At 43.9% G+C, this 21822-nt stretch overlaps 1 protein-coding gene across 1 annotated transcript in view; it reads right to left on the bottom strand.

Moving 5' to 3' along the window:
* Positions 1-1308: 1308 nt before the first annotated feature.
* SKAP1 (src kinase associated phosphoprotein 1) overlaps positions 1309-21822 on the bottom strand; it is a 293527-nt gene continuing 273013 nt past the window's right edge. Inside the window, exons 11-12 of the mRNA XM_035134221.2 lie at positions 5520-5625; positions 1309-1678 (exon numbers count right to left, since the gene is read on the bottom strand). Coding sequence (XP_034990112.1) covers positions 5527-5625 — 99 coding nt within the window. The 3' untranslated portion in view covers positions 1309-1678; positions 5520-5526. The remainder of the gene's footprint in view (positions 1679-5519; positions 5626-21822) is intronic.

Below are 21822 nucleotides of genomic sequence, written 5' to 3'. Positions count from 1 at the left end.
CAGGTGAGCAGTTAACTACTGCCATCTTGTGGCTTCAATGACGTCTACACCTGAAATATGAAGAGAAACAGCTTTCCACTGGCTGGCATCATGGTGTGGCAGATGGTCTGCAGTCTAATAGCTATGTCACACTCTGGAGGTGCAGTTTAATAAACCCCACACAACTAGATCCATTGTGTCAGATAGCGAGGGCTCTGCCACCTTTATCCCAGAGATCCAGGTGAAGGCAGGCAACCTTCCATGCACTTGCCCAAGATGTGGTGTTAGTTGCAATATTTATTCTGATTCAGCAGCTCTCAAGGGTTTCAGATTGAGGTGTCTCCCAGCCCTACCGAGGGATGCCAGTAATTGACCATGGAACCTTCAGCATGCAAAGCAGCACAAAGAATTCACCTTTCCCATTAAGCATCTGCAAGACACTCTCCATCCATAGGCAAGGGGTTCCTGCACATCTGAGTTCGAGTTAAGGCAAGTTTGAAGTCCAACACTTCCCACTCTAGAAAATAGGAATTGCCTGCATTTTACATTGAATTATTAAAGCTGAAGCTGATCAGTTTTGGGTTTCATCAGATTTTGGAGCAAAAAGCTAGATCTTGAACAAAATGGGGAGGGGGCAGGAGTTTGGTCTAAACAGCTAGCCATGCTTTGTAAGTCAGATGGATTTCCTCCCCTTTACATACCGCAGTACTGTATTGCTATATTTATAGGTAGCCTGTCCAACTTGTGACCTATCCAGGTAGACAGCTAGCAGCCATGTATGACAGCCAAACAGGGGCTCAATAAAACTTTTGTCTTTGCTGCCTGCCTGGGACCCGAAAAAAACAGGTCAGTCAAGCAGCTTGTTGACAAGGCTGTGAGGTGTGTTCATCTGGAATATACAGGCCTGTTCTATAGGACAGTGTGTGTGTGTGTGTCTGCCAGATTTCTTATTAAAACACATTCCCACCTCCGATGCAGCAATAAATGAATAGCAACAAAAACGAAACATTTATTTCTTTTTTTACCCAGTTGTCTTTCAATCTTTATGTTTCTCTTAATGTAAGTAGTGTATATTTATTATAAGTATACTTAATATTTTAAAGCACGAATAAAATCCAAAATGAAATCTCTTCAGCCTCCCTCATAACTTTTATTTGGGATCTTGGAGTTTTATTCTAATTATACTGTATTCTGTACTGGATGTTTTGGTCTTTGGCTAAAGCAGTAAAACTTGACTAGCTGATAAACACACACACACACACACACACACACACACACAGGGAGAAAGAGAGAGAGAGACTTCTGCACAATAAACACTTTCTAATCAGCAAATGACAGAAGTATTTATTCTGAAATATTGTCAACACATTTCCCCATTGAGTGTTCTGCAAAAGCAAGTACTGCCCCCACCATCATGTATGTGGAATGTCTGGCCACCTTCTGCAGAACAAGAGCATGTGCCAAGTGAGGGAAAAGTACTACAGCAAAAGTCTCTATAGAGTGTGAAGAACTCTATCTCAGAATGGAAAAGGCTGAAGGAACAACAGGAGAGGAGACTGTGCTTCTGCAGCAGATTTCATTTGGGTTGTGGACATCTCATGTGCACATATTTTTCTTAGGAATAGCAAAGAGGGGTTCTAGGAAGTGTTTTTGTTGCGTCAACAATGCAAGGGACTGGAAGAGATGAGACCCAGCTTATCTAGGAGGGAACATAAAATAAATGTGAAGATGGTCATTTGGGACGAAAAACTATGAAAACAGAATGATCAATAAGGTCGCCAACCCACAGCCCATATTCAGCCCAGGTTTTTTGTTGCTCCGCAAGACACTCCCATTCCATTTTTTTAAAAAAAAATTGACAATATTTCATCAGTCTTGATGTGGATCCCTCCGTTTGTGATATCTGGGGACTGTTGTGCTCATTGTAAATCAATCAATCAATCAATCCACACAAAAGGTCCTTGACTTGCTGTTATGTATGTCTGAAACACAAACTTCAAAAATGGGTTTTCACTCTAGGTAACTACTGGTAACCCACTGCATCCAGCCTTAGGGTACTGGATGCCTCTCTGCTCTTGGTTCACAAAATAAGCCCTGCTTGGAAATTTCAAGTTATATGAAGAAAGCCTCCAATTTCCTTCTGGAAATGAAAAACCTACAGTGAATACAGGCAATCAATTGCCACAAGGCACCAGCACAATGAATGCTGAGCAGTTTGCCCAGGGCTCATAAACGTTTAAAGGGCCTATGTAGCAGAGTCCCAGACCTGACGTAATTTCCAACTCACCACTCTTGGCTTTTGGGAAACCAGCAAGGAGGGTAAATTAAGGAGTGTGCAAGTGACCTGAGGGGATCTGGCACAAAGCCTGCTCACCTGCTTGCTGTAATCTCAGGACTCTGGATATCAGAGGAAAGTGTTATAGGTTTGTAGGTCCTAGAGTTTAATTAAGGCTTGCAGTATTAAAACCAGGAAACAGCCAGACTCATGTATATTTAGGACAGATCCATGTGTGCATTTGAGCTGTGTACTAGGCACTTCTAATCCTTTAATTAGCATGTGCAAGAGACTACCAGTACAGTAAGTTAACTTCCTAAACTGTGTATTAGACACCTCAGTTGAAATTAACACGTGTTAGAAAGTAATTGAGTCCCGATTCAAATTGAACAAGGATGGGGGCTTAGCTGCTATTTAAAAACACATGCCACACATTTATTATAATGTGTAGCTTGGTTCTGAGAGACAGACGTATCTGAGAACAGTTCTCTGGCAAATTCTAGTGCAGGCATAGCTAACAGGACTAGTGGTCAGGGATAATGAGTCATTCACACAACAGGAGAATCAAAGGCAGTGGGACTTCTGACTGTATTAAAAGAGGCCAATGTGAAGCTGGGGTGTGACTTGAGGGAGCAAGGCAAGCTGCAAGGCAAAGATGTTGCTGTGCCTGTGGAGGAAGCAGGACCCACTTGTATATATGTTGTACAGTATATATATATGTGTAAATAAACCATGTATCATTGTATCATAAACCATATACCATAAAAGCAAAACACAGACTCAGGGTAAAGAGCACCAGGAGCTACCTGGAATCTCACACTGCTGTAGAGATTGGGGGTGGCATGTAACACTGGATCAAGGATCCAGCTTGTGATGGAGTTGTGCGCTTTTGCTTGAGCAAATCTGGTACCCAGGTCCAAGCAAACATGGAGCTAGCTTTGCAGTTAATTAATCAGTGGTGGCCCATCTATTGGACTAGGGCACCCATGCAAAGTCCAAAGTATTTCATAATTCCATTGCAGCGTACACTACACCCCACTGCACCCCATCCACATGCCTTGAGGTGGCCTTGCCTCTAAGTGTCATGACATGGGGAGCAGGCAGGAAACCAGACCTGACTCCATGCTACAGTCAGGCCAATTGGTCCTCATGCAACTATCCAATGAGACTCTACTGCCTGTGCCACTTGTGGCACCCATGCTACAGACTGGTCACAAATTCAGTAAAATTTTAAATTGTATTTTGATATAGTTTGTTCTTCTACCTTGACTCCTACATCTTTTTAGCACCTTTGTCTAACCAGCTAGTCCTCCCCTAGCCCTGCCTTGTATAAATGTGCTCCCTGCCAACACGGTATGACCTTACTGAATTCCACTTCACTGTTAACTCAAAATTCACCTAATGAATCTTAATGCTTTCTCCTAATGTGGAGACTTCCTGGCTTGCTCCGGCAGAAAGGAGAGGCCAGAAGATGGAGCCAGAGACAAGATTCCTCCAGGTTTAATCCAGGCTTATGTAAAAAGACATTCAAGAAACATTGCGTGCAGTGCCTTTTTAACAAACTCTCTGTTAATGTTTCAGATACCCAGCCTGCTCTTGGGCTGGAGAATATTATCCACAATAATGAAAGGATATGGATCTACCCACTCACTGCTCAATTTAAGCTACATCTCACCATAACACAGCCTCAGAAGAATTAATTCATGCCAGGGTTCAGAGACCTGGAATATGTCACATATAACAGAGACAGGAGTGTCTCTGAGCATGGTTGAGATTAGATATCTTTCCTTTGCTATCTGGTATCAGGGGCTGTGCTTCCAGATCAGTGGGCAGCACTGCCAGACAGGGGTAACCCTCAGCAACCAACAACTGCATGATCATCCTTGTAGTCCCACCCTAAGAACAACTGTCCCAAGACAAACCAGTGGTTCACAGAGCCACTTTCCCATTAGTCAACAGCAGATAAGACCTGAGTCATTACCAAGGTTTAACAAAGATAGAAAGTAGTTTATATATTATGACAATTATATTGGGGCAGCTTATATGACTGTGGGAATATGCTATCTTTTGGAGTTGCTCAATAGTTTTCATCAGGCAGAACAGAAAGGTGGCTGATTCTCAGTTAATTACCCAACAGTTCATCTCTGCCTAGACAAAACAATTATTTGCAAAGGGAAGTAAAATTGCTTTCTCTCTATAGTTGAGAATAAGCCATATAATACCTCTGTCTCTCATCAATGGACTAGATCTTTAGGGATCTTCAGAACCAGGTAAGTTATAGAATACAAATGAGCAATTGCTGAGCTTCCCTCCATTTTCTCTGCCAACTGTCCACCATTTTGGAGCATCCCTTCTTTCACCTCCCCCCCCCCAAAAGCTGGTGCATTCCCTTCAACACAAGTAACAGCACCACCTCCTGGTGGTTGATTAAAATCACAATATGTGTTTCAATTATCTTAAGTGTAGTTCAGTTAACTCCAAGGCACCTCTGAGGGAAGACTTATCAGCCGATGAAACATTAATGGGTTTGGGAAGCAGCTGAGGAATGCAAAATGAAAGTTCCTTCAAAGTTTTTGACTTGCCATGAGAAATGAGAAAAGTAAGGCAGCCACTTCAGGTGATGAATTTCAGGTGCCATTAAGAGCAACGGAGTGAGGGCCAAACTACATGCTAAGTGCATATTTGAATTTGTCAGTGTCTTTAAATAGCAGCTGCAGGTTCCCCTAATCTCAGTACTATAGCAGGAGTTATAGGTATTTAGTGTGTGTGTGTGTGGGGGGGGGTTTGACAGCATTTTTCTTTTCGAAACAAATAGTAGTTTGTGAGGCGGGAAGAATTTTAATTGGAACTGCACTGCAGTGGAAAGGGTTAATCCACTCCTCAGCCTGTGCTGAGGCCCCGATTCAAACTGAACAAGGATGGGGGCTTAGCTGCTATTTAAAAACACATGCCACACATTTATTATAATGTGTAGCTTGGTTCTGAGAGACAGACGTATCTGAGAACAGTTCTCTGGCAAATTCTAGTGCAGGCATAGCTAATAGGACTAGTGGTCAGGGATGATGGGAAGTGTAGTCCCCAAACATCTGGAGGGCCAAGTTTGGCCATGCCTGTTCTAGTGCATCAGCCGCACTGAAGTGAGTAGCAACTATTCAAGAACATCATATGGAGACTGTAAAGGAGAACTGTCCCATGGCAGGCGATTAAACCTGAAGGAGATCCGCCACAATCGTTGCCCAACGACACAAACTCAGCCTTGTCTTACCTGCCATTCATATTTCCACATCGTAGGCGGGCATAAGATATTCCTTTGGCACAATCCCCACCATGCTGTTCAGCTCTCCGACCCACCAGCCATACATGTTGTACTCCTGGAATTGAAGTAAGAACAGAATTAAGTGAAATAGCTGGATGAAGGGCCTTGATGCCATGCACTTAGACTCCTGCATCTGCCACAGAACTCTTAAGAATGTAAAGGCCTCCTGGATCAGCCCAATGGCCCATCTAATCCAACATGGGAGCCACACACACAAGCAGCCTGAAAGGTTACAGCAAGACCGAACTGATCATTGTAAAACATACACGTGTCCATCATTCTGGGTAGTGGCGGGATAAATTGCAACATACTCAGCCTTAGGTGCCACTTGGTGTTGATAGAAAAGTTAAAGGACTTAATGGATCGTGTCCAACGAGCATAGGATCACAGAATTGTAGAGTTGGAAGAGGGTGAACTGGTTTCCTCTTCACCAGGTTAAAAAGGTAACGGTACCCCTGACCGTTAGGTCCAGTTGTGGACGACTCTGGGGTTGCCCGCTCATCTCTATAGGCCGAGGGAGCCGGCGTTTGTCCGCACTCGGCTTCCGGGTCATGTGGCCAGCATGACTTAGCCGCTTCTGGCGAACCAGAGCAGCACATGGAAACGCTGTTTACCTTCCCGCTGGAGCGGTACCTATTTATCTACTTCCACTTTGGCGTGCTTTCGAACTGCTAGGTTGGCAGGAGCAGGGATTGAGCAACGGGAGCTCACCCCGTTATGGGGGTTCGAACTGCCGACCTTCCGATCGGCAAGCCCTAGGCTCTGTGGTTTAGACCACAGTGCCACTCGGTTAGACATACCCAATTCCCTCAACCCTTCCTCCTAAGGCTTGGTTTCCAGACCCGATAAACTTGGCTGTTTTCCTCTGCACACATTGTAGCTTGTTAATATCTTTCTTAAATTGTGATGCCCACAACTGGGCGCAGTACTCCAGGTGTGGTCTGAAAAGAGCAGGACTTCTGTACATGCATTTAAAATCACAATATGAATTATTATTTCTCATTTAATATTTTTTTGAACTTTTAATTTGATGTAATTTTTGGTTAGCTGCCTTGGACACTGTAGAACAGGGGTCAGCAAACTTTTTCAGCAGGGGGCCGGTCCACTGTCCCTCAGACCTTGTGGGGGGCCGGACTATATTTTGGAAAAAAATATGAATGAATTCCTATGCCCCACAAATAACCCAGAGATGCATTTTAAATAAAAGAACACATTCTACTCATGTAAAAACATGCTGATTCCCAGACCATCCGCGGGCCGGATTTAGAAGGCGATTGGGCCGCATCCGGCCCCCGGGCCTTAGTTTGGAGACCCCTGCTGTAGAAAGACAGGATATAATTAATTGCATTAAAACAATAAAAATACAACTGAAGAGTCTAACATATAAAATAAACCTGTTGGAATAAAGCAGCATTAAAGCAAATACTTTGTATTTCTTCCTTCACAAATGCTGCACCAAATAAAACTACTTTTAACTTACCATAACACTTAATGTTCATACCGTAGATAAGATTCTCTGTACATAAACGATGCACCAGTTTTCTAATGGGAAAGGGTTGTGTTTGTTTTTGCATATTATTCAAGCTGTATTCTTCCGCCTGCAGAAAAATATCTACCACTTAACCCTGTTGATTGTGCAAACTTGTCCATATACAGTAGAGCCTTTTGCTGCAGTACCCAGAAGAACTGCAAGTTCTGGCAGAAGTTCTGTTTTATTCTACTACTACTACTACTACCGTACTACTAATAACAATAATAATAATGATAATAATAATAATAATAATAATAATTTATTATTTATACCGCGCCCATCTGCGGCTTCCAACAGAAAAATAAGATAATCAATTAAACATTAAAAGCCTCCCTAAATAGGGCTGCCTTCAGATGTCTTCTAAAAATCTGGTAGCTGTTTGACATCTGATGGGAGGGCGTTCCACAGGGCAGGCGCCACCACCGAGAAGGCCCTCTGCCTGGTTCCCTACAACTTGGCTTCTCGCAATGAGGGAACTGCCAGAAGGCCCTCGGTACTGGACCTCAGTGTCTGGGCAGAACAATGGGGGTGGAGACGCTCCTTCAGGTATACTGGACCAAGGCCATTTAGGCCATTTGGCTGTGGAGAATCCGGGACTGTCAGCTCTCTAGCCAGTGAGTGGGGCCATACACTTCCCTTAGCGGTGCAATACATGATTCTTGCAGCTGTTGGCCCACCAGACACTGGGTGAGGCAGAATGCCCTACATTTTGCTCCTTAAATAGCTGCAGGGATATGTGAAGTAATAGTAAAGAAGAGTTCCTCTGTGCACATTCAGAGTGCTTTCTTCTCTAGAATAACCTCTCTCTCACACACGTTAGGAGCAAAACGCTGCAAGCTGAAGGGTTTCCAGACAAGTGTCGCAGCATTCAGTATAAAGGCTATGGGTTGTTTCACACAAGTATGTTAATCACTTGTTGACTACGCAGCATCTAATGGTGACATGCATGGCGAATGAGCCATTATAGATTAATCACCACAAACATCTTTCATATCACCTGATGTCAGTTCATGCACAATGCTTTTCAGCTCAGAGTCAGTTCACACATTCTGCTAACATAGCCAAGTACGGAGTAATGAAGTGATGTAGATGTGTGTGTGAACAAGCCCAAGGTACCAGGAAAAAACAGAGAAAGGGAAACTGTGCCAGATGGGTGTAAAAGGCGAAGACTGAGACTGGACCCACCTTCTTCCAAGCATTGCCTTGGCCTGAGCACTGTGAGGTATTTTAAAACAATTTCGGCTTTGATGGATTGCTGGGGAGCCAGTGATTGTTCATAATCAAAAAAGGAAGAATGGAATGCAAATGAGCACAAGCCGAGAACCATCGGCGCCGGGCGCTTTATTTCCCTGTGCTGTGCCAAAAAGAATTAAAACAACATTAAACTCCCAGCAATAATGTTTAAGCTCTCGTTTCCGAGTGCCAAATTGCACCGCTCTGGATCATACAGATGTTCGTTAATTATGCTAATTTTTATTAAACTATTAAAATGGAGGAAGTTGCACTGGCAGAGCCCCGGCCCGAGGTGAACCCTGCCTTGCGTCTGGAGGTGCTAATTTGCCAGCTTCCCTCCATAAGCTGCTGATGCCGGAGGTTTGGGCTTTGCTTAGCGAGGGGGAATATTTTTGTATGGGGTGATGGAGAGGGTGACTTCTTCAGCAGAAAACGTTGAAATGAAAAGGTGGCTCAGTTCAAGAGAGGCTCCCCATGCCACAGCCAGCAACCCTGAGTCGAGGCTCTTAAGCCTCCTTTTGTGGTAGCTGGCTCCCCGTGCAGAGTGTGCTCCAGGACCTGTGCACTGTAGCTTAGAGTTAGCAGGGACACCCCTGCCTCATGCCAACAAGGGCAGCAAGAATGCTGAGTTTGTCCTACAGCAATCCAGCATGAACAGGGGCTTTTAAAATATTATTTTGCAGGCATGTTTCAGCACTGTAACATGTCTAAGCACTGTAACTTTGAGGTCAGCATCCCAAGCAGAGTTCAGTTTCAAAAATGATAGTGGATTTTGGGAAATATACAGAGTTTATTCCCAGCCCCTCTCCTGGTCCCAGGTTAAAAGGTCTCAACAAAGGGATATCCTGGCTAAAATGTTACGTCCTTCAGGTGTCCTGCACTCCCTGATTCATAGGAGTATTGGTACTCCTATGAAAGAAAGGTACATTGAAAGACTGCCTAAAATTGGTGTGCCAAGTAGTGAAATCAAGTGGAGGCATGTAGTATCAAAAATTAGGAAAATCTGTAATGTTCTTGGCTTGAAGTCTGAACAGTGGCCTAGCAAATGGGATCACAAGATTTCACCTTACCTGCACTGACTGCATGAACTGAAAGAGGTGTGTGTGTGTTAGCTAAGATGTGTAAAAGGATCTCAAGAACAGAGCATAAGCTTAGCTCAGGGGTGGCGTCCCTGCCGATTAAAAAAAGATGAAGCAAAAATATGCAAAGGAAGTAAAAATGAAATGCAAAATTTCTCTCCCCATCCCTTGGCTCCCAAATTTCTTGTCAGCAGCAAAGCTGAAACAGCTGCATGCGGATCAATCTTTCCTGGGCGTGGGGGTCCGTGGAGGGATTGCACATGCACAGACATAGAAGAATTTATGTTGCTGATGTACACCAACTAATGGGAAAACAATATCTGAACCTATGGGAAAGGACATATAAACCAAAATAGGATGCCGACAAGCAACAAGGGGGACATTTCTTGGCTACTCTCAGCCTTCTCATGCGGCTGCTTTACTGCTTTTCGACAGCGTCACGGGTGTCCTTTGCATGCCTCCTGTCTCGATGTCTGGACTCTCTCTACCGTGCCGCAAGAAAATGCCTTAGCAAGCAGGTAGCGGCAGGGGGTAGGGGGAGTAAGACTAGGAGGAAACAGCAGGCAGCTCTCGTAAGCCGGAAAAGAGAATGAAGACCCCTGCTACAGAGCCGCTCGCTTTTAATTTCCATCTGCCCCCATCCCCACTGTTTCCCTATTTGTAGAGCGTTCTGCATGACAGCTCAGCAACTACCCAAGATGACCACTGATACGTCTTTGAGGGGCAAGGCAGAAACAGCCTGAGGGCTGCAGCGCTCTTTCGCTTTCTGTATAAAATATGTGTGCCTGTATATTACTGGGGTGCAAATCTAATGGGAAGTCGTCACCCACTGAGTTCTTTCTCGGTAAGCCCAGATGCAGCGGCTGGTTGCAGTTACTCAGTGGTCATAGGAATATTATGAATGTGCTTTATACTAAATCAGACCTTTGGTCTATTAAGCCCAGTGCAATGTACTCTGACTGGTGATGGCTCTCTAGCAAAGGTCCTTCCCAGTCCTACTCGGTGAGGTTTTGTAACTGGAGATGTCTATGCCTTGGAACAAACTTGTTACTTTCTGCATGCACATGACATGTTCACCTGCTGAGCTAAACCAAGGTAAGACCTGCTGCTTGTTAAAGGCCAGTTTTAGATGTTATATATACCCCCCCATGCAGACAAGGAGAAGCCCCATTATGAGTCGCAAATGCTTTACGCAGGAAGAGTGATGTTTAAAATGTGTATCCCTAACCACAAATGCCTCTGATTCTGGCAGCAGCTTTCACAACTGCTACTCATGATGGGTGAAGTGCATTTAGTGAGTGTTTTTAAATATTACTGTTTAGCATCTCATGTGCATTACATGTGCAGCATCTCTGTAAGTAAGCATCTCCTGCAGGCTGCCTGTCAGTGAGGCAGTACTGAAACAGACTGTCATTTGCAAATAATTAAGAGCAAAAATGAATTTGACTCATAGTGTGTGTGTGTTTTTTCAAGCAAGTCCTCCTTGCTACAATTTATTTCCAAAAATGTGAATCTATATTCTCCTAATTACGCTTGCACTGGGATTTAGGGCTAAGCTCTTGCGAAATTTATCCCACTTGCATGAGCTGCCAACAGCACTGACAGTGGAATAAGTGAGACAATTTGCAGAACTCTGAACTAAGCTGTTGACGGGAACGGCAAACTACAATATGGCCACAGGCAAGATTGACAGGGAGGAGGAAGCCTGGGCTGAATTCCTAGTCAATCACCGAAGAGGTTGGTTAATTTTTGGAAACAAGAGGTGTCAGGAATAAACACTCAAAGGAATTCCTTCCTTTGGTCCCAGAAGTGTATGCACTGGATACCCTGTGGTTACTCAAAGTGTAACTACGTGTTATGAGAGACATGGGGTTGCTATCTGTCAGGGGGACTCCTTACAGGGACCCTCCCCCAGTCATCCTGACCAGCACTTCACCCAGTGACAGCGCAAGCAGCGGGTCAGGAGGAGGGAATGAGGATTGGAGAGGGGGCTCCAAGACTATCAGAGCCTCAGCACCGACCCAGCTGGCCAGAGGAGGAAGGACAGCGCAGCAAGGTGTCGGAGCCTCTGCAACGCTCCAGCCAAAGGACGGGAGAAGGAACGCAACCCCTTCCGGCGCCCATGTTGGGTCATGTACCCAGACGTAGGGCAAGGGGGCAGTGTTTTGGGGTTCCCAGACTATTATGCTGGCGCAAAAGCAGACAAGTGCCATTGCCGGGTTCTGAATCAGACTAGGCAGTCATGTTTTCTGGTGTCTCTGCACTGTAAATAGTATGCACAATAAAGCTCTTAAAGACAGAGCAGAATGGAGCGTCTTTACTCAAGAGTAGCCGCAACAATCCCCTGACACTATCCAAAACAGCAGTCTGGTTTTGAGTTCTCCCCTTCCTCCTCCATAACTTGTAGTAAAACTAACAGCATGTTCTGATACCATCATCATGTTGCATTTTTCCTTGGCACTGACAACTAGTGATTTATCTCTATTGATTTATTGCAATTATTTATATCCTGTCTTCCAGGATGTGGCAAATCCTTCCATGATGTGAGGAATTTGATTTGAAGCAATGACGAGGAAACACGCAGCACGACATCAAGAAATTGGCTAAGTTTTACTACACGTTACGCAGCAGGAAGAACTCAATACAGAACTTCTGCTTTTGCTGGTAGCCCCATATTTCTCATCATGTACAGCTCTGCCCCCACTATAAATGGAAAGAATCACTACACATGCTCAGAGGCACTCTTTTTCATGTACTTTGTTTTCTCCAGAGCAGAGCCCTGGCACAAGGGCTGGCCCACACATGAGGCAAGGTGAGGTGACGGCCCACTGGGGCAGCAGATCCCAATGTTGATCTCCCTCCCACCTTTGTTCCTGATGTAGATTTTCCCTCGTCCCTTCTTCCCTAGTGGGAAAGGGATGCTATTCTGGGGTCTGCCTCAGGTGCCAAAATGTCATGGGCTGGCTCTGCTTGGCACGGAAAACAGATTCTGGGGCTAATACATCCTAGCTCCTGATTAAGCCTTGGAGTTTGGAGGCAAACTCTTTTCTCTATAGTGAGACATTACCTGTTCTAAAACACCCCACCTTGCCAACGCTGATCTAGCAATATTTACTCCTCAACCCCAACTTAGCTCTAGTTACAGTCCAAGCGCCTCGTAAACAACCCCGATCCTACTTTGGCGATGTAGTTAATCAGCCCCAGTCGCTCACAGAAGATCAATGGCGGGATGATGGATGCCCGAGGAGAAAAGCCAAAATCAATCACAGGCTTATCGGTATATGATTGCTTGGCCCCATTATTAGTGCCGGAGCATCATACATTATTGTTAGTAAAATGGAGGCCTCTAATTCATAGGTGAGCTGTGTCACGCATTATTGGAGGGCCGCTTGACATGGGAGGGTTTTATATTGGGTCGCTGCAGACATCTGTTTACCTCAAAAGCTGGCCCGGGGCCGAAAGCTGGCTCAGAACAAAATTTAGGGCTTAACACTGGAAAGGAAGAAACCTGAGCACAGTGGCTAGTTTTTGAGAATGAAAGAGAGGTGCTAGAGTATGAATGTCCCCCAGGAAGCCGCAGTGACAGCTCAAGATGTTTCTCCTGTGCAGATTCCCTCCCCCAGTCATTTCAACGGGGCTTGCATAGGGAAACGTCCCTATAGGTAGTGCTCTATGAATGAGATCTCTCTGTGTCTGTCTCTCTAGTGCCCAAAACCTATTTTCTGAGATGACAGCCTCACGTTGCCTCATGGTCAGGCAGAAAGTCATGACGTGGCCTCTGCCATGGAAGTCTAGCCTTCTTAGTCCTAGATATTGGGGTCAGGAAGGGGCCCCATCTCTTCATAGGAGCTTGTACTTTACTTCCATTTCCTCTGGGATATCAGGAACTCCTGCAACCAGGGAAGGAGTTGCTTTTGTCTTCTCCCAAGAGGAGAAGTGTGTGGAACCTCACAGTGTGGAGATGGGTAAAAAAGAGATGAGGAAGGGAGAGAGAAGATCTGGGAAATTACAGAGTGGCCAGTCTGACTTTGATACCTTGGAACACACCAGAACAGAGGAAAAGGGAGTCAGTTTATCTGTGTAACAATGTATGATTAGTGATTTATTTCTCTTTTTAATTGGGTTATAAGCTTAGTGGATTGTGGGAATGTAGTGGACATAATGTATCTTTATTTCAGCAAAGTATTTGATAAAGTTCCCCATGATATTTGGTTAGCAAACTGGTTAAATGCAGGATATACAATAATCCCACCAGGTGGATCCAGAATGAGGGAAATCGAGCATGTTCATCAATGGTTTCTCATCAACCTGGATCATGTTTTTGAGCATGGTGCCACAAGGATCTGAACACAAGCACACTATTCCTTCCTGTGGTTTCCAGCAACTGATATTCAGAAGCATTGCTGCCACTGACTGTGAAGGCACAGTATAGCCATTAGGGCTAGTAATCACCTTTACAGAATAACTGGGCACAGTACTGCACATAAGGTCTGACCAGTGCAAAATAAAATGATTTTTTAAAAAAAGACTTGGAAACTATGCTGCTACTAATGCAGCCTAAAATTCTATCATCATCATCATCATTTTGCAGCATCACACTGCTGATCCATGTTCAGCTTGTGACTGATTATAATTCTGAGATCTAATCAAATCTTTATCATTATGGTCAATGACCAGATCCTGAGATCCTTTTTGTATGTGGCCAAGCCAGATGTCCCCCATACTATCCTTGTGCATTTGATTTTTTAAAAATTCGTCTATATTGAATTTCATTTTGTTAGTTTCAGCCCAGTTTTCCGTTGGCACCACACTTTTAAAAAGGATGCAGACAAATTGGAACAGGTTCAGAAGAGGGCAAAAGTTGTACAATGAAAGGTTGAGGGAACTGGGTGTGATTAGCCAGGTGAAGAGAAGACTGAAGGCAGATATGAGAGTAAACTTCAAATCCCTGAAGGGCTCTCTTATAGAATAGGGTACTTATTTTCTGCTGCCCCAGTGGGCAGGACTAGTTCTAATGGGCTTACATTACAGATGGTAGATTTCAGTTAAACATTAGGAGAAACCTCTCAACAATAAGCACAGATAAATGAAGACTGGGAATCCAAGGGACCTAATGAGACCCTCCAGACTTTTCTATCTGTTCCTTGGGACTTTTCCTAGGTCACACCTCTTAAAGGCTCTGCTCTGCTGGAGTGTGTTTTCCCTTCAGACCAGTGTGCCTGATAGACTAGAATATGGATATGCAGCAGCTCTGAGAGCTTTAAAGGAGGTAGAGGGACATGATTGGTTTTCTGGCATTACCTGATTCCGTGGACTAGGAATGTGTTATTTGCATCTTGTGTGGAATTGTTTGAAGTTCCTCCCTCTGAACAGCAGTATGGGTGATGCATTCCTGTTCTAATTGGTGCTTGAACGAGTGCTTGATTTCTGGCTATGTGATTATTTCTCACAAACACCTGTATCTCAGAGTGAACTCAGTTGTTTTAACTTCTAAGTGCTGAAGACTGGTTATGAAGTGCTGGCGGACACAACATGTTCTATAAACTAACCCTGGACATATCTGGAGAGTGCTTAGTTCAATATGGGCACTTCACATCAGAGTTGTGATTAGACAGTTGGCAGGCACAAGTGTCCCTGATCATACCTTTTCCTATAGATACAAAAACAATTCAATGGCACATAGATTCCCCCAAGGATTCATACCATTAATGTTATATCTAGTCATAACATTAATGTCATAACAGAGGTGTATGGAGTGTTAGGGGAGGGTACTGCTTCTGGTGGGGGGCATGTTGTGCTCCTTCTGGGGTGATTCGTCCACCTTTGGTCCCCACCCTGCACTCAGCTCCCACCTGTGGCTCCTAGAAGCTGTCAGCATGTGACAGAGCCAGGGAATGGCTTTGACTGGCCAGCTAAACCAGATGAGGGTAGCTGAAGGGACTCAAACCCTCGGTGTTCAGGGACTTTCCCTGCATGTGAAGCCAGGCTCTGGGGAATTGAGTGGATAAGACCAATTGTGGGTCCAACAGTCAAGAAGGTGGCTTCTGCACATGCTGTAGAGGGAAGTGAGGGGCAGATGGACCTTGTCAACCTGGGAAGGTAGCCCATCTAGGAGAAGGAACACTCTGATCCTAAAACTTTGTTGCCTTGCAGGAGAAGAAAAGGCTAAGGAGTAAACCCTACATAAATCCAGAGTGGAGTCCCTAAGACAGTTGGGTGGCACTTTGCATGACTCCTTCTGGCAACTCCTGCAGCCAACCTGGTGCCAAACATATTGCTATGCTTCCCTTTGGACCACATCAGCGAGGTTAAGAGGAGGGTCTTGTCATCTTGGCAGCTCAGGACCACCATACACACTGCCCAGGCTTGCACCCTGGGGAGCTCACTTCAGTGCTGCTAACACAGCAATTTCACCCCTGGAGGCACACTCCATTGTCTCTCGGGACTGATGGATACGAGCAACAAAGTCATAACCTGAATGGTAGTCATAAGTCACAACAGTATTACTACTACTACTACTACAATTTATATACCACCTTTTATTTAAAAAAACACCTTGCCATTCTGGGAACCTCAGTAGCTGAAGGCATGGGATATAAATTTATTAAATAAATAAGCAACAAATTAATTAGAATGCTCAGTGATCAGCAATACAGGATGCTTTAAAGAATGGCAGAAAGCTATTACTAGATTTATCTGGCAGGGGAAGAAACCAAGAATAAAGTATAAATCACTGAGAGATGCCAAGGAAAGAGGTGGATTCTCCTTACCAGATCTGAGATTATATTTTGAGGCGCCTTGTATTTGCTGGTTAAAGGAATGGATATCTCTGGAAAACGGTTCCATATTAGATCTTGAAACACACGATAACATATTTGGCTGGCACGCCTATTTGTGGCATGACATAAAGCTTTCCTGAATCATGTTATAAGGAAACCGGTGTATGAAGTATGGGACAAATATAAAAATTTATTGGAACACAAAACACCATGGTGGCTCTCCCCACCTGAAGCAATATGGGTAAAAAAAAGGACTATGAGAAATGATTTGGCAACATATAAAGAATTATTAATAAAAGTAGATCAAGATTTAAAATTAAGGAGTTCAAAGATATAAGAGAATTAGTAACTGATTGGTTGCAATCAGCGGTGTAGCTAGCCGCTCGGGTGCCTGGTGCGGGGTGTGTCCTGCAGCCGGGGGCGATCCACGCTGATGGGGGCGGGGTGATCTGCACTGATGGGGGTGGGGTGAGCCTCTCTGACTTTTGGAGCCTCTCTGCCGCCTCCCCCTCAGCTGTAGGGCAGCTGAGGGAGAGGCAGTAGACAGACACAAGTCCCACGCTGCCGTTTCAGGCAGTGCAGAACCTGCAGGCGCCTAAGCCACTACGTCACTCCTAAAAAGTTTTGTGAGCCCCCTTTTTAAAAAACCCTCATTTTGTCAGCCCCCTTCAGTGATGACACCCGGGGCGGACCGCCCCCCTTCCTCTGCCACTGGTTGCAATATCACCAGCTTAATGAAGTGTTTGAGTTAGACAAAAAGTGTTTTCTAAGAAAAACTTTTTATCATATGGTCATGTAAGATGAAAAAAGGCCTCTGGGAAATGATATATAATGAATTGAAAAAAATGTTGAAAATAACTTTTCCTAAGAAACCAGAAGCTTTTCTCTTAGGTATTATAGGTCCAGAGATTCCAAAGGACCAGATGAAACTATTCATGTACGTGGCCACAGCTGCGTGGACTCTGTTAGCCCAGAAAAAGGAAAGATGGTACAACTCTGACCAAGGAAATGGCAGATAAAACTGATGAACTATGCCGAGATGGCAAAACTTACAGGAAGAATTAGAAATCAGGAAGAGGCGTTTAATAAAGGATGGGGAAAGTCTACAATCTACTTGAAAAACTATTGTAAACAATTACACACTTTGGTAGGATTGACAGAAAACTTGTGGTAAAAATTTGAACTATGGAATGATAAAGGATTTATAAGAATGGATTTATGAAAGAGATGCAGAGGGAGAAATCACAATATTAAGATTGACAATGGGGCGGGGAGGGAAGTCAAAGGAGATTTCATGTTTATGTTCTAATTTTGCTTGTATGTGTAAAATAGAAAATGCAAAATTAAAATAAATAAATATGAAAGCTCAGGCAAGTAGCCTTCTCTGTCTTGGTAAAGGTGGCATACTTCAATTGTCTTTAATAAATCCTCTGCCCACGCCTTTAACCACATTCCAGTTTGCTGTCTTTCTTTCTTTCCATGTGTTTACATTCACCACTCCTCCTCCTAGGCTGGTTCTTTACGTATTCAAACGTTTCTTCCCATAAATCACAATTAGTATGAATTATTAAATCTACACAACATGCACAACCATCCCATATTACTTCTTTGCTATTAATATAATCAGAACGCTGCAAAACTCCCACAAGGAACTTCATGGGATAGAGGCAAAAAAAAAGTGTGCCGTTTATTTCCAGGAGGAGGCAGGACAATTTGGGGATGAACACTGGAACCAGAGATGTCGTGTAATAAGGTAAGCCTTCCTCAGATGCCTGGTTTTGGCAGCTCCCATTCATTTCAATCAGGCATATACAGGACAGCTTCCCAACGGGTTATGCCCTTGTTTATTATGAACACAAGGGCATGCCAGTTAGTTTCCACATCAGGCATCAAAAGATGGTGGACTCACTCATGGGAAGGAAGAGAAAGAGTGCACAATAGTGTCTGACTTTGTTTGTTTTCTTAAGTAATCAAAAGCCCCCCCCCTCTCTTTAGGTACCTCAATACAGGTACCCTAATGCCTCAATGTGCTCTTGATAGGGGCTTGTGGTGCTTGTGGTGCTTAGTTGTAATCTCAGAGGTGAAAGAGGCGAGAGACACCAGTGTAAGAGGAATTGTGTTTTGTAGGGAATGCATCCTAATGTTGAGGGGGAAATTTAACATAATAAAATTTAAGAAATTTAACATAATAAAATTTAAGAAAAAAAATTTTTTTCTTGATGAAAAAAGTTTGGTATCAACTTGTCAAATTTACCACTTTTTTATCAACTTGTTCGGATTTTCACAAAATTCCTTAAAGCCAACAGCATCAACAAATAAAACAAAAATTTAAAAACAATCATTTGTTTTTGTAATGATGCTTGAATTAAGAGAATCCTGCTCCCCTACCAAAGTGCAAAAGTGCTAGTATATTTGCCTTTGTTTCCTGCAGACAATTGCATTATTTAAAAACAAGGAGCCCCCCCTTTCCTTTTCCTTGAACTTCCATTTGGAGGAAGAATCTTGTGCAACTGAAAAAAAACTTTTAAAAAAAATTTAAAAAAATTCCAGTAGCACCTTAGAGACCAACTAAGTTTCTAAGGTGCTACTGGAAGAATTTTTTTAAAATTTTGTTTCGACTGCGCCAGACCAGCACGGCTACCTACCTGGAACTGAAAAAAACTTGTATGCTGGATTGGGATCAGTGGTTTGTCCTAGCACTTTGTATTATTTTACTTACCTTGGGGGATTTTAAAAAATAACAATGAGTGTCCATCTTAGATGCCCCCCTGTTTTTTTATTATGTTGAAGACAGGGTGCACCCCCACATCTAAGCTGGAGGGGTTGGGATGCTCCTGATATAAGATCTCCCCCCGCCCCTGCTTTGGGAGAGTGACAGACTTGATGACCTTCTGGTCCTTCCCGGTTAAAAGAATTCCATGATTACATATTAGTTCTTCTTATGTTTGCAAAGTGCTTTACAATCCTAATACCATTTATCCTCCACCTACCCCATTTAAAAAGAAAAGAAAAAGAAAAGCATCCAAGTTCAGAGACAATAGCTTGGTTACAGCGTTTCTCACCCTCTTCCTCCCCCCTCCACAACCACCCCAAGCCAATGGGATCGCGAAAATCACGTGGTGCTGCCATATTAATATTTATTCCATAAAAGCGTGGCGGCTCCTTACCACTCCGCTGCGCCGCTCTGACCGCAGTGCCAACCCTCAGGCACCGCAACACAATTTGGAAACAATGTGACGGAAATGTTTAATCTGTGCAGCCCATCTGTGCTGCGTATTTCTCCACATCTCCCCGAGAGAGGCGCCTTTGAATCTCCACACTGCCTTTAATATTCTCCTAAATCATTCCCCCCACTGCACTTCAAGGGCCATTGCTACAATTTCACAGGTTCATCGAAAGTGCACCAGGGAGGGAGGGGGGATGTTCCAGGGTGTGTGTGTGTGTGTGTGTGGAAGGGGGGGAGCAGGGGTAACAGGGCATTTGTTACTTGATATTTTTTATTATTATTTCCTTTTATACTAATATAGGGATTACTCTTGCTCGTGCCCTTTGCAAAGAGGCAGGGGGTAGGGGAAACACCCCCCTAATAAAGACATCAGGCAGCTGGCATGAGTAAGGTTGCTTTAAAAGGAAGCTGGTTGAAACAGAGGGAAACATTATTCCCTAAGAGTCCAGCTCTCTACAGCTTTCCAATTTCAGGCCATGGGGCAACTGTCTGTCCTATGAGCTTCAGTGGGGATGCCTATGATGAACTGATTTGGCAGGACCCATTAAGTATATGAAGAAAATCACTTTGTTTGTCATTCTGAGATCTGGAGGTCTGTGGTCCCATAGCTGTCTAGGGCAGCCACTACTGGAGTAACTTGCTCATGTAAGCCACCAGACCAGTACAAGCCTCATAGGCGCCCATGTGCCAAACCAGCACAGAGGTCTGCTACACTGGGTATGCATAGGCTGATTGTTTAGGACACAGCAGCATCATAGCTGCCAAGTCTCCCGCTGAAAAATGCAGGATCAGCAGCGGCGCAGCACTTCTACGCATGTCTGGACATGCGTAGAAGCAACTTCTAGTGACGCTCTGCCCGATTTCTGGTGCCCAGACATGGGCAGAGCGGCACCCGAAATGGAGCCTCCCTGGCAGGTAGGAAATCCGGGGGGGTTTCCGGGATTTTTTTCTATTCGGGATAACAGCGGGAAATGGATTAAAATCCGGGGGTTTCCCGCGAAATACGGGAGCCTTGGCAGCTATGAACAGCATTCATCCAGCAGCACAGTACAGTGGTACCTTGGTTTACGAACTTAATCTGTTCCGGAAGTCTGTTCTTAAACCAAAGCTTTCTTAAACCAAGGCGTGCTTTCCCATAGCAGTGGGGGGACTCAATTTACAAATGGAACACACTCAACAGGAAGCGAAACATGTTCTTATTCCAAGGCAAAGTTCACAAATCAAAACACCTACTTCCGGGTTTGCAGCGTTCTTAATCCAAGTTGTTCATAAACTAAGCTGTTCTTAAACCAAGGTACCACTGCAATGCATGTGTGATCTCCTGTATTATTTTACAGTGAGGCTCAGAGCTTGCACACTGTCCACTTTTCAACCTCAGATCCAGTAGATCATCCACAGTCATCTGCTCTTCCATACTTCCATGAACTGGGTTACTAAAGTACAAAAGCAGCTGGTTGGTGTGTCACCTTAGAGCTGCTGCGCAGGCCACTTAGACAGTCCTGGTTGCTGCCACCTCTGTGGTTGCTCCCATGCCACATCAGGAGTATACAGAGCTTCTCATCTGGTTAGGATTTCTTTGTGTGTTTATACAACACACCTCCTGTGTATCTTTTTGGCATGTGCATGAAACAATCAAGATGACTTTCAGAAATCATGCTGAAATTCACAGAAGAGACAGAACAATCTTTTAGGGTGCAGGCCAGTCTCTTTTTAGTCTGTTGCCAAAACCAATAATGGAGAGGATGTGAACTCTTGAGTGGAAATTTTTTATGGACTGATCTTGTGGAAGCTACGGTATCTACTCTCCTAACAAGAGTGGGAAAGCAATCAGTTTTATTTGTCTTGCTTTCAGTGCATGCGTATTTATTTCTAGACCAAGGGAATGGTCAAATCCAATAAAGCCCCATCTCTCAAGCCACATGGATCTGGGCCTGGACAGTAACTAGGTGGAAGACTGTGTGGGATTCCTTCCTACACTACTCTGAACTCCTTGGAGGAAATGTGGACCCCAAGTGATAATAAAAATAATAAATTTCTATATATAACTGCCCTCACCTAACCTTTAGAAGCAGAGAATATTGCAACATATAAAGTGTAGACATAATAATATTATATTAAATTATAGCTTTGGAAGTAGTATTGTATAATATATCTATAAAAGCACACCTTTGGAACGTACTGCTAAAATAAACCTTACTAATTTTTTGCCCAACTTTCATTACTGTCAGACGTTGCACAGGCTTTGGTGAATTTGGTGTAGTATTTAGCTGAAAGTTTTGCTGATGGGAATGAATATATAGAGAGAAAGCTTGTCCAAATTTCAGCTTCCCAGATTATAAAATTTGGATTTGCAATTTTGCTTCTGTGGCGAGACTCTAAATAGTTTTGACATCCTGAAATCCAG

The sequence above is a fragment of the Zootoca vivipara genome, chromosome 13 (genome assembly GCF_963506605.1).
Source record: "Zootoca vivipara chromosome 13, rZooViv1.1, whole genome shotgun sequence".
In the NCBI taxonomy this organism is placed as follows: domain Eukaryota; kingdom Metazoa; phylum Chordata; class Lepidosauria; order Squamata; family Lacertidae; genus Zootoca; species Zootoca vivipara.
This window is presented reverse-complemented; position numbering and strand designations above follow the sequence as displayed.